This window comes from Ambystoma mexicanum, chromosome 7p, assembly GCF_040938575.1.
Source record: "Ambystoma mexicanum isolate Mex_15411 chromosome 7p, UKY_AmexF1_1, whole genome shotgun sequence".
NCBI lineage: Eukaryota > Metazoa > Chordata > Amphibia > Caudata > Ambystomatidae > Ambystoma > Ambystoma mexicanum.
Genome location: NC_090939.1, coordinates 293,903,074 through 293,915,125, shown reverse-complemented (window position 1 = coordinate 293,915,125; position 12,052 = coordinate 293,903,074). Strand labels below are relative to the sequence as shown.

At 47.8% G+C, this 12,052-nt stretch overlaps 1 protein-coding gene across 2 annotated transcripts in view; it reads left to right on the top strand.

Annotated features, from left to right (window-relative positions):
- The window catches only part of BACH1 (BTB domain and CNC homolog 1), a 483,307-nt gene that overhangs the window by 279,308 nt on the left and 191,947 nt on the right, over nt 1–12,052 (top strand). For both annotated transcript variants that reach the window (XM_069636362.1, XM_069636361.1), the window contains exon 3: nt 9,581–10,951. In XM_069636362.1, the coding sequence (XP_069492463.1) occupies nt 9,581–10,951 (1,371 nt within the window). The remainder of the gene's footprint in view (nt 1–9,580; nt 10,952–12,052) is intronic.

Sequence of the window (12,052 nt, the reverse complement as noted above, 5' to 3'; positions counted from 1 at the left end):
TTTCTTTTAACTGAACCCCGATGTTACCACCCCCAACCCTCACTGCCCAACCCCAGCTTGCAGTGCAACCCTCCCCAACCCAAACACAGGTGCCACCAAATGAACCGCCCCCCACCAGGAGGCGAAGGACGGCGGGCCCGACCCAACATTGATATGCCCTCATCCCAGCCCAACGGGGGCCGAATAGTAGCAACAACCAAGTGAAATTAAACATTGCAGCTGCAGCAGGGTGCGCTGTTGCCGTGCGGCCGACATTTTAAGCATAATGTAGGGCTGTATGTGCTGCCTGGGACATGTTATTTCGGTAAACGGATTGTGTGATTGGGCCCTGGAACCAGAGAGCACCCCCCAGGCCAGCCAAGACCCAAGGAGGGGCTGGGACAGGTGGCTAGCTCCTAGGATCGGGAGAGAAGATTGGCCGGTGTTTGCTATCCAGGAGCCAGCCCGTGACCTAAATGCGTGCAATAGGGAACCAAAATCGCTTAGTGAACAGAACTATGTTGCCATTAACACATCATAAATCAAGGATCAGCAGATATGTTGAGTTTCCTTGAGCCACGCTGTTCGTGATCAGTTGCCATTGGCGCGGTCGCCTCTCGGACTGTGGAGCGGTATTTGCATCTCAGTGAATTTCATAGCTTCATCTGGGACGGTGAAAAAGTACAGTTTGCCATTATAGGTGATTTTGAGTTGTGCAGGGAACAGGATGGCATACGGGACGTTACGCTCCCTGAGCAATTTCTTGACGCCAAGGAATTAACGTCTCTCCTGCTGCACCGCCACTGAGAAGCCCGGGAAGATTCCAATAGTATGGGCCTCTAGTCGTAGGTTTCCCTTCTCACGCGACAGGCAGAGGATGAGGTTCCTGTCGCGATAGTTAAGTATTTTGGCGATGAAGGGCCTGGTGCTGCCGACCGGTTTAGGTCCTGGTGATAGGGCCCGATGAGCTCGCTCCACTGTGAAATATGGGGAGAGGTCTGGACCGTCCAGCAGGTCTTTGAGCAGTTTTTCTACCGCGTCCTCCATCTGCCCTTTGAGGGCGTTCTCGGGAACTCCAATGATGCGCAGGTTGGTTCTGCGGGAGTCAGACTCCAGTCATCACATTTCGCCTTTACACTCTTCATGTCGCGCAACAGGGAGGCCACAGTGTCTTCGAGCGTGTGTATTGCATCTTCATTGGTGGAGATTCTATTTTCGGCCTCCGTGATTCTAGGGCCCGTCTGGTCAACATGAGTTTTGAGTGAGGCAACATTTGCGTTGATGTCATCAAGCTTTTCGTGAAAGGAGGCAAAGTTTTTGGCCATTGATTCCATCAGCGTAGTAAGATCTGGCGCCACAACCCCAGGATTAGGGTCAGTGTCGGGTTCCTCTTGTAAGTATGACGTATGGCCCGCCTCAACCCGAGGGACCGCTTTAGCGAACTTGTCCATGGTACCCCCTTTGGCAGTTCCCTTGAAACGGCTCAACATTGCAGGAAGTAGGAGCCTGGGTGTGATGTGGGCACACTGGAGGGGAAGATGGTGGTATGGAGGGAGCGGGCCTCGGTGAGGTTAAAGGTTTCCAGCCAATGTCTCAGTGTCAGTAGGCTGCACAAGGCATAGCGGAGGTGACTAGTCACGGTGAGGCTGCAGCACAATATGCAGTACGGGTTACTCAGGGGCAGCCAGGGACAATTGTGGGTTGTTGAATGCAGCTAGTAGTGCGACAGAGCAATAATGGACATGCCGTATTGGCCCCCCCGTGCATAAGCCGCCTGGATAGAGTCAGCCGAGTTGAGTAGGGTCCGCATTCATCAGCACTGGAGGTTCCTAGGAGGGGGGGAGGGGCCACACACCCCTAGTATGTAGAGGCTGGCTGAAGAGGGGCTATGCCGGAGCAGGGGGCACAATGTGGAGCTGGACCCCGTATCGCAAGCAGGCCTACATATGCTAATGTTCAGGTCCGGGGTAAGTGGGGCAGAACAGCAGATGAGTTAACTGATCCGGTCCAGGGCGGGCTAAGGATAAGCTTAAGGATAGCCTCAAGGGTTAATGTCACCAGGCTTGTGTAGCCGGCAGTACTCCCATGCACACACGACAGTGGGCACCAGCCAGAGGCACCACTGTGAGCACGCTCCTCACCTGGATCTCTGCAGAGGCGGCGCGAGCCCTCAACCCCAACAACTGGGTGGCAGCCCGGCGGCGACCGCGGCGCTGATCGCGGCAGTCAAGCGCGGGTTCACAGTGCTGGAGGGGACAGGCCGCGCTCCAGCGCATGCCGCGGCCTGGGGCGCGCCACTGCACGCTCCAGGCAGGCCCCTGCAGTAGGCAGCAACAGGTCGCTGCAGCGCGATCAAGTTCTTCCAACGCAGCTCCAACAGTGCCCAAGCAGGAGGGGGACTAAGGGCGGGCTCCTCAGTAGTCACAGCGACGGGTGCAGGAGTGGGGGCCAGGCAGGGGGGAAGCCAGATGTCAGGCGAGCGCCATGGCCAGGATACACACACGGCCAGCCGCCGGCAGAGTAGTCACATCAGGATCCCCGGAGGTCGTATCGGGCCCAAACTCGCACAATGCACGCCGTATAGTTTATTAAGCAGCTCAGCAGGGGGATGGCGTTAAAGAGCAAGGGAGACCGCAGATGTAGCCGGATTAGTGCCTAAGCCGCACAGAGGTGAAAAGCTAGGCAGCCATCTTGGGCTGCTCCACGGCGCCACCCCAGGACATGGATATCTTAAGGCCACCCACCACCCGAAGCGTGTTGTGCCTGTGTGTATCTTTTGGCATTTGAGTGATTCGGATTCCCAAATATCTAAGGGATTTTGTCTCCCATGGGAGGCCCAGATCCGGTTAGTTGGCCACGCTTTCTCCCCGTAGTCCGCCCAAAGGGAAAGGGCAAGATGTCTGCCTACTGAAAGAAATTCCAGACAAATCTGTCCAATACGTCAAGGATCGTAGGGAGGTTGTGCTGTTGCTCACACAGGTAAAGCAGAACATCATCTGCGCATAGTGATATCGAGTCTCTGAGTCCACCAACCATAATGCCCGTTTCCAGGTATTCCTGGTGTAAAGAATGCTGCCAGAGGTTCCATGGCTAAATATGTATAGCGTGTGCAAAAGCGGCCAACCCCGGCATATATTACAAACCCCAGATATCTGGCCACCAGATTTCACTCTGGCTATTGGTGATGTGTAGGGATGTAACAGTATACCGTTAAAGATACCGTGAACCACTTAATTGAACAATAATAACCATCACATTGTTTATACCGGTATACCGTTTATACCGTTAAGTGTGGTTTTCAATCTGATTTGGAAAGGCTGCAGTAAGCAAGTGCTGCGAAGTCTTGTTCTTGGTCTTGCACTGTTGGATGTACCATCTGCCAAGCAGTATCAGTTGGAGCAGTTTCTAATGCCATTCCATAAACCACATGTGCCTGACACAAAATCAGTATGTTAGCAATAGGAAGAATAAATACAGTGCCAAGAAGGAAAAGGGTTTAGTTTGGGTTGGCGGCTTTGGGGTTTATATATTTATAATGGATAATGTTTGCTAAACATATGACAATGGGGGATTTCCGTGGTTCTATCATTGAATTTACACATAATAAGTCACACTGTGAAATTCACTCATATGTGGGTATTCCCTGCTGCCATACCAAAGGGTAAGATGTCCGTGATTACTGAACACCTTTTGGCCCTCAAGTAAACTAAAGGCTGTAACATGAAGAGAGCGTGCGTGTGCGCACACATGCGTATTGTACCATCAGCCTCCATTGATCTGCGGCATGCAGGTTATAAAGATGGCAACACGTTCATCTTCACCATTAGCCAGTGGGGGAGCTACAAGCCTAAATGACCACTTAAGAAAAGCTATTCAGTTTGCTTTGCCAGTCGCAGCAGGGCTCCCCCGTCCCCACCTCCTCTCCACACGTGTGTTTGTGTTTGGTGGAAGCAAGTATGCTGAAAAGCCCATTCTGGCCCTGGGTGCCTGGTTTTGTTTGTGATGATAAATCCAACAATTTATGACCTTTTTAGAAAATATTTGTTAAGATTGGTTAACTCCTGCCATACCGCGATAACCATGATATACCATCATTTTGCAAGAAGGTTATCGTACCGTCATAAAACTAATACCGTGACACCCCTAGTGATGTGTACAGTAACACCACCCACCGGATGAAGTACTTGCCCAGTCCGAGCCTTCGCAGCGAGGCGAGCAACCATTCCCAGTATACCGAGTCGAAAGCCTTGACGGCATCAAGGGACGCTACCACATAGTGCTCTTCTAGTGAGTTAGTTGGATCTATGACTTGCTGGAGTCTGCGGAGGTTCAAGGCAGTGCTGCGACCTGGCACAAAACCAGTTTGGTCTGTGTGTATCACGGAGGTGATAACTCTACGGGGGTGTGCCGCCAGCACCGTTGTGAGCATTGTGATGTCATAGTTCAACATGGCAAGGGGGCGATAAGAATCACACCTATCCATTGGTTTCCGAGGTTTGAGGATGGGTACCACCAAGGTCTCCCTCATGCTAGCCGGTAATATGCCCCTGTTGTAGGCCTCCTCAAAGACCTTCAGGAGTGTTGGGGCTAAGGTAGGACCATAGGCTTTGTAGAACTCCGGGGGGAGTCCATCACAACCCGGCGTCTTACATGTAGAGAGGGATGCAATCGCTTCACCTATTTCCTCCACAGTGATGGGTTGGTCTAGGGAGGTTTGCTGGTCTGCGGCAAGCCTCAAGAGTTGAATCGGTGAAAGAGTCTCTGCTAAGTCTTCCTGGGGAACCAAATTGTCATGGCTATATTATTGTGTGTAGTACGCAGTGAAGATATCATTGATCGCAAGCTGGGATCTCCACAGAGCCCCACACTAGTCAAAAAGCAGTGTGGTCTAGGTTGTTCGCATTTACAAAGCCAATTCCAGTAGCCTCCCAGGTCTGTCTCCCTCTGTGTGGGCCCAAGCCGTTGGTGTGGCATAGTCGAATTCGGACAGTCTCCCCCATTGCCCTTGGTACCGGGATCGAACCTCAGACAGTTTTTTCTCAGTCATCCGGCAGTTTGGGGACTGGGTCTCTAATGTTCTAATCTCATCCTCGATGACCTCCAACTCCTCCCGCATCTTTCGACGAATGCCCCCAGAACTTGCTATGACCTCACCCAGGGTTACCACTTTCATGGCATCCCAAATGGTGCCCATAACTATCCACACTCCCCACATTGAGATCTAAAAAGTTAGTCAAACAGTCTGATAGTGTTTTCCTGAAAACCTTGTCAGTCCATGTGCCAGTAGGCATGCGCCATGTTGGGATGGGAGGTCTGGGGCTTGTAAAGTCCCACTCAACCATCAAGGGGGAGTGGTCTGACATTGTGCGCCCCATATATTCCGCACGGCAATATTTTGTTGATTGCCCCGACCCAGTGAAGAAATAGTCGATCCTAGTGTGTAGCTTTTGGGGAGAAGAATAAAGAGTACCCTCAGGTGGCTGGGTGTATTCCCTCCAGACATCCATTAAGTCTAGATCCGTTATTGTCACGTTCAGGGCGATGGTAGCTGGAGGAGGGCGGCCCCTGGAGGACAGGGGGGAAGGATCTATCCAGCGATACGTCTTTAACACAGTCGCCCCCACATTCAATGAAACCCACTCGTCTGGGTGCAATAAGGTTGCAAAGTGTACAAACATGGGGCAGGATGGTGTGGTTCAGGATTTCTCTGTGGTGAAGGTAACCCCGTAGAATTAGATACCTCCCCTCCCTATCGCTCTCCACTTTAAGCAGATGGAAGGGGAGTGAACCGCTAATCCAAGTCAGCACTCCCCTAGTAAACTAGTACGTGGCACCCTAGCCCATTCCGCCCAATTGGCTCAAAGCGCCTCTTGTTCTTCCGCTAGTAGGTGGGTCCCTTGTAGTAAAGCTATAGATATTTTCTTGCGCTGCAGGTAGGATTTCACCTGATTTCAATGAAAGTAGGAGCTTAGGCCACCCACATTCGGAGACAGTATTCTGATGGCAGCCATGCTACTATCCTACGTTGTGCAGTCTCTGTGGTGACCGGGGGGTGGGGTTCACACTATTGCATGAAACAAATCTCCCGTTTAGTCCCAGCCCCTGTTGAAAAAGCATATTGAAATGCCAGTTCATGGTGAGTTTACCATTATCACCGCCATTACGACACAGCAGCCTTAGTGCCCGCAAGTTAATCCACATACCCTCCCAAGTGAGCTGTGATGTATACTTTAAACAAGAACAAAACATTAATAACAAAACCGTAAAACATTTCCCAACAAAACCGTATTGTTCAGACATACCAGTACCACCAAGGCTTGGAGTGGCCATTGTGTACCATGTAGCAGGACGAGCAACAGGCCGGTGACCAGTGTCAACTATGAGCGGCTGGATAAGCTCAACAGTGGGTAACAGGGTTTCGCCTCCACTGAACAGAAGGACATATGTAGCAGCTTCAAGTCTTAGATTCGGTAGCATTAATCAAGGGAAACCAAAGAGATATAACAGGAGTCACGATCAAGCCAATCTGGCAGATTGCAAGCAGAATATAGGCTCAGTGTAGACTCCATTGTTCGTACAGATTTACCCAAATCAATAAGGGGTGGTCAGTATTTTAAGGATAATAGTGGTGAACTGGGATTATACCAGTTTGTCAGGTATCGGGGCCGCCCTTACTGGACAAGTTGTTGTGTTACATCCACATGGGCGCAGCTTCAGGGTGGTCAAGAAAGTAGGATTTGCCATTGTGAAGGCTCTTCAGCCTCACAGGATATGAGCTGATATTTAAGCCCTAATTGTCTAACCCTCGCCTTGGTGGGCACAAATGTGTTTGGAGCCCTCTGAACTGCAGGAGTGTAAGCTGGATAAATAGCAATTCTCAAACTGTCTCGTAAAATCTCACCATTCTCCCTCCCTGGAGTGACGTGAAATTACCTCCATGTTGCAGAAGTTAAGGATCTCGGCAAAAAAAGGCCTGGGATGGGATCCTGGGGGTGACCTTTTCTGGCGGGACCGGTGGACTTTCTCAACTGCAAAACCCTGCAAAAGTTTGCCAGGGCCAATCTCTTGTAGTAGTAGATTTTCACTGTAAGAGGTTGGGTCCCTCAGTACCCTCCGGGAAGCCAATCACGTGTATATTGTTCCTGCGTGATCTGCCTTCGGCATCCTCCACACCTATTTCCGGAGAGACATTCCTCTTTTCCAGTTCTTTGACTCTCACCTCTAGCTTTTGGTAGTGACCACAGTGTCATTTAGTAGTGATTCTGCTGATGTGACCCTTTAGGCCAACTGTCTGGCATCTTGCCGGAATAATTGTACATATATTTTGACCTAGTTTATTCTGGTCTCTAGGGAGGTTCGCAGGGCAGCAATCGTGGAAAAGACTAGGTTGTCCTGTGGGTCGTGGGCTGTACACTGCAAAGCTGACTGGTCGGCGCTCGACATTTGGGGAGCAACGGAGTTTTTACTTTGGCGGGCAAACTAATCCATAATGGTGGGTTTCCCTTTATTTTTTGTAGGTGACATGGTAGAAGGTCCGCTGCAGGGACAGCCTGATGTATGTGATACTGTACCACTCAGTAAATAACCAGAGGAAGGAGGTGGCAGAACAAAGTTTAGTGGACCCCTTACCACCGGGATTTGATGGTGTAACTCCTGCTGCAGAGGGGACCTCTTCAAGGCAGGCGAGCAGGAACAACAGTAAAACCACAGAGCGATGTGTAGTGCAGCTTGGGACAGAAGGGCACACTGTAGATGCCATAAGCAGACCGACTCCTTTTGTCGATATCCCCAGAGGTGAAATAATCAGAACGGCTGCGGTTGACACTCTGCACTGTGTTGCAGCTCCAGGTCAATTTCTTTGAGGGCGTAGAGTGCCTCGTCTATACAACCCGCATCGCAAGCCGGCCAATACCAGGCTTTGTTGAATTGGCCCCATCGGTGGCCAGAACAGATAGGCTAGATGTATGGCCGGCAGGTCGTAAGGGAGAGGTCTGGTCATTCACAAGCAATGCAGCCCAGCCATGTTTGTGAGCTGCTGCGTTGGCCAAACAGCATCTTAGCAGCCGACATCTTGGAGCACAGGGGAGGGTTGGGGAGGGGGCTCCAGTTCCTGCGCAAATTATTCTGCTTTGCTGGTTCCGATTTGCATTGGGCGGGGGGCTGAAGGGGAGGCTGGCAGGTTTAACGTTGGGTTTCCCCTACACAGGGGTGTATTTTGACATGGGTATAAGCAGTTTAGAAAGCCGCTACAAGGATCAAGCCAGGAGCTCAGTGGGAGCTCCACGCAGTCACAACCTTACTGCATGAGCCGAGGCCACGCCCCCATGAAAGAATCGGCTAAGCGGTACAGTGCTGGGGACGGTTGCGAGATGCACACCGCAATGTGAAAGGTATTACTATAAGGTAAGGCTTGCAAACACACCAATCAATGCATAGATTTGTTTGTTATTCTGGTGCACTGGGTACTAATTTATTGTGGAAGTGATGTTCAGCAGGGATCAAAATTAAGATTGAATAAGCAGGAGCTAAAAGTAGCTCCTTGGTATCCAGCATTAACCATTGACCAGGAGCTTCCACTGGGTACCAAGGAGCTAGCAGATAGCGTTCCGCAAATCTAACTCTCATATAAGATGCAAACATATCATTTTATCCAGTATTTATGACCCCTTATGCTTTAAATGTTTTATAGTTGTGTCCTCCTGTTTTGAAGATTGACAAATTAGGGACAGTTTGAAGATTGTCCCTAATTTCACATAGGTGCGTTTGTTTGGCATCGGTTGGCCTGGAGAGCCAAAAGTAGCTTCTGGTCCATGTTGGTACCAAGCCAACCAGGTTCTTCTAGGCAACTAGCAGAAGCTAAAATCTCCCAGCTCCCCTCAATTCCGCTGCCCTTCATTGGGTTAGTAAAAATTCATAATAGAAGGAAAGAGGCAAGTGTGTAGAGCAACAATTCCACATCATCACAAAAGATAGTAAAAGCCAAGTGGTGGGTGGCGAGGGGGAGTTGTAAATGATTTGAAAAAAGGGAACACGATTTTTCAAAAGAAATGCAGTATAATTCAGCAGAAGTAAACGCATGCAATAAAGGAGTAGTTGGTGCTGGGATTATAAGGAGGAGTAAAAGGGTACCCGTGCCACTGCCCCGGGCTTGGCAACTAGGATTAATGGCTAGTACACCACAACAGAGACAAACTAAAACATTTAAATTATTTTATCAAACACTGCTGTTTCTCAGGACGTGACACTCTGTAGAGATGGTAATTCAGCCTGCTAATTCATTTATATTTACAGACATCAAGAGCGCTGTGCCATTCTTTCTCGTATGGGGAATGCAATTCGTAGTGCCATCACCCAACCCTCACATCTGTGAAGAAACAAAATAAAAAATCCCGCCAAAATGTTGATCATGCTCGATCTTCTAATTCTTTCTATTGCTTTCATATCACTAAATGATCTGTGTTTCTTTGAGGGAATTTTGTCTTTTAAGAATATACATTGTACTGGTAATTTCTGCGAGCAGTTTTACAAAAATTCAAAATGGATGATATAGTATTGCCTTTTATCATTTTCCAGCCATGACCTATATTCTTTTTCCACACAGGTGACTGTGAAAGGGTTTGGCCCCTTGCTTCAGTTTGCATACACTGCTAAGCTGCTTTTAAACAACGATAATGTATTGGACGTCAGCAAGTGTGCTGATATTTTAGGAATGCGGAACATAGAATCGTCATGCTTCCACTTTCTCAAACTAAAATTTATGGGGAACAAATCGGATCAGCAGGACGTTTCTGGAAAAAAATCCTCCAAACCTTTATGCAAGAAGGTGGATCAAGCAATCCCCTGCGATGATCCTCCTGGCTCTAATATTGATGAGAGAGTGAAAGACTTGATGCAGAATGAGCAAGCTCTAGTTCCCTGCTGTAAACTTCGCAAATTTCAAGACCCCAACTCATCTGCGTTTACTCAAGTAAAACCGGAGCCGTCATGTCGAAACATCTGCACCGACAGAGAAAATATCTCTTTTGTTTGCAACAAGTACAAACAATTCCAACAAGCTTTTAAAGAGGACTGCATACAGTGCCCGATGTATATGCCAAATGTTCCTTGTGCATCTGCTGAAACCACCCTTCTTAGTGAATCTTTTGGCAATCCGAGTTTGCAAAATGATCATGGGAACACTAACAACCTTGTTGGAATTTCTACATGTGAAGAGTGCCCTGTAAAAATGGAAGGAAAAGTGTTTGAAGATGAGCGTGAGTTTATACAGAAAGATGCTTACCAAAGCGTTGACTCCTCTGTGGAGAATATAGATAATATAGATAGCTCGTCTTTCTCATCACAGTCTTCTGCGGATACTCATGGGTTCCTTACAGTTCCTTTTCCATCTACATACGAGCAATATAATAGTGTAAGCATCACTGGTGTACAAAGCAACATTCACGCACCTATGCTCAATGGTACTATTTTGGCGAGCACAGAGATCCAAAATGAATTAATTGACAACCAAAGTTCTAATTATTCCCAGCAGTCTAATTCTTGTGCTCAGGAAGAAATCAGTTTGGGTACTGACAGTCGTAGCAATGTGGAAAGAGAAGTAGCTGAGCACCTAGCCAAAGGGTTCTGGCCTGACATTTACAGTACAGAAACAGCTTGTCGCCCGCAGTTGTCAACTGAAACAACAAAAGAATTCTCAGACCAAATATACCAAGACAAAAAGTCTGAGTGCCCGTGGTTGGGCATCACAATTACAGACAGCCCTGAAAGAACATTTACAAATCTGAATTCAGTCAATTGCCCTTTTATCAGTACGCTTGCAACCGAAGCATTCTCAAACAGCTCTGACTTAAGTGGCAGCGAATATGTACAAGATCAGCAGCAAGACAAATTCCCGTATGATGGTGTTATTGATGACTCTGAAACGGACACAGAGGGGGACAGCGAATCATGCTCAGCAAGAGAACAGGAATATGAGGTAAAGTTATTACTCTCTTTCCCCTACTTCATGTGGATTGTACAAAATCTGTAATGGGATAAAATGTTCATTTTTTTTTTTTCAGTCAAAGAATTATTTTTTATACAGCATACTCCTGTTATCTACACCCTTTCACATTAGCAACCAGGGCTTGCATTTCAAGGTTATGCATTTCAAAGTTATGCTTATACTATTCTGTGTACCTAGCCAATTGTAAAGTGCATACTGGGGCATCGCAAATAGATTTGTGTGCATGTAACTCAATTGCGACATCATGTTTTTTCATTATGATCATTTGGCCAAAGCACTAATGGAGTTAGTTTTAAAATATTCACGGACAAGAGAAATGTGCTACAAATAAGACTCCAACCCAAGGATAGGACTATTTATTGTGTTTTTGTAATCTGTATGGGTAAAAAGCCAAATGAAAACTGCTTTCCTGGCATTTGTGAATTGGATTCTTTAAATGGCGTAGAATCAATAGGGTAGACAAGTCTCACTTTATAAGTTTAGTTGCAGCTTTTTGGATACTTTGGAGGCATCAGAGTTAGTTCTATTGAAAACTGAGGAAGAAGCTTGTTGTTGTGCTTGAGATGTGAAGATATATGGGTGTTCATTCAAGGGGTAAAACATTGAAGCTGTGAGATACTGTTCAGGCCTAAAAAGTCACATTCCACCTTAGTCCCCCATAAGAACACAGCACACCATTTCTTACTTGCCAAGAGTGCAATTTGGTTAGTGCCGAGTGCACATTTGGAGTCCTGTTTAGACCAAAACTTGTCAAGGTAGACAGATGTGAAGGATTTGTCAAAATAACTAATGTTGGTAGAATCAGGCGATGGCATTACTGCTCGCTTGGTACATGAACATGAATAATCCACTGTCCTACGAAAAGAAGCCGCTGGCAAGTGTTCAGACCAAAAAGGAGTAGTACATTGCCATAACCTTTTATCCTTCCAGTGGTACCAATGGCCCTACAGTACTTGACAGGGATGTCGTCATACGTTCAACCATTTGGCAAAAAAGACAATTGTAACCTGTATGTATGCCAGGGTAGAACAATGTCAAGTGATAGAATTCTAGCCACCAATAAAAGTCATC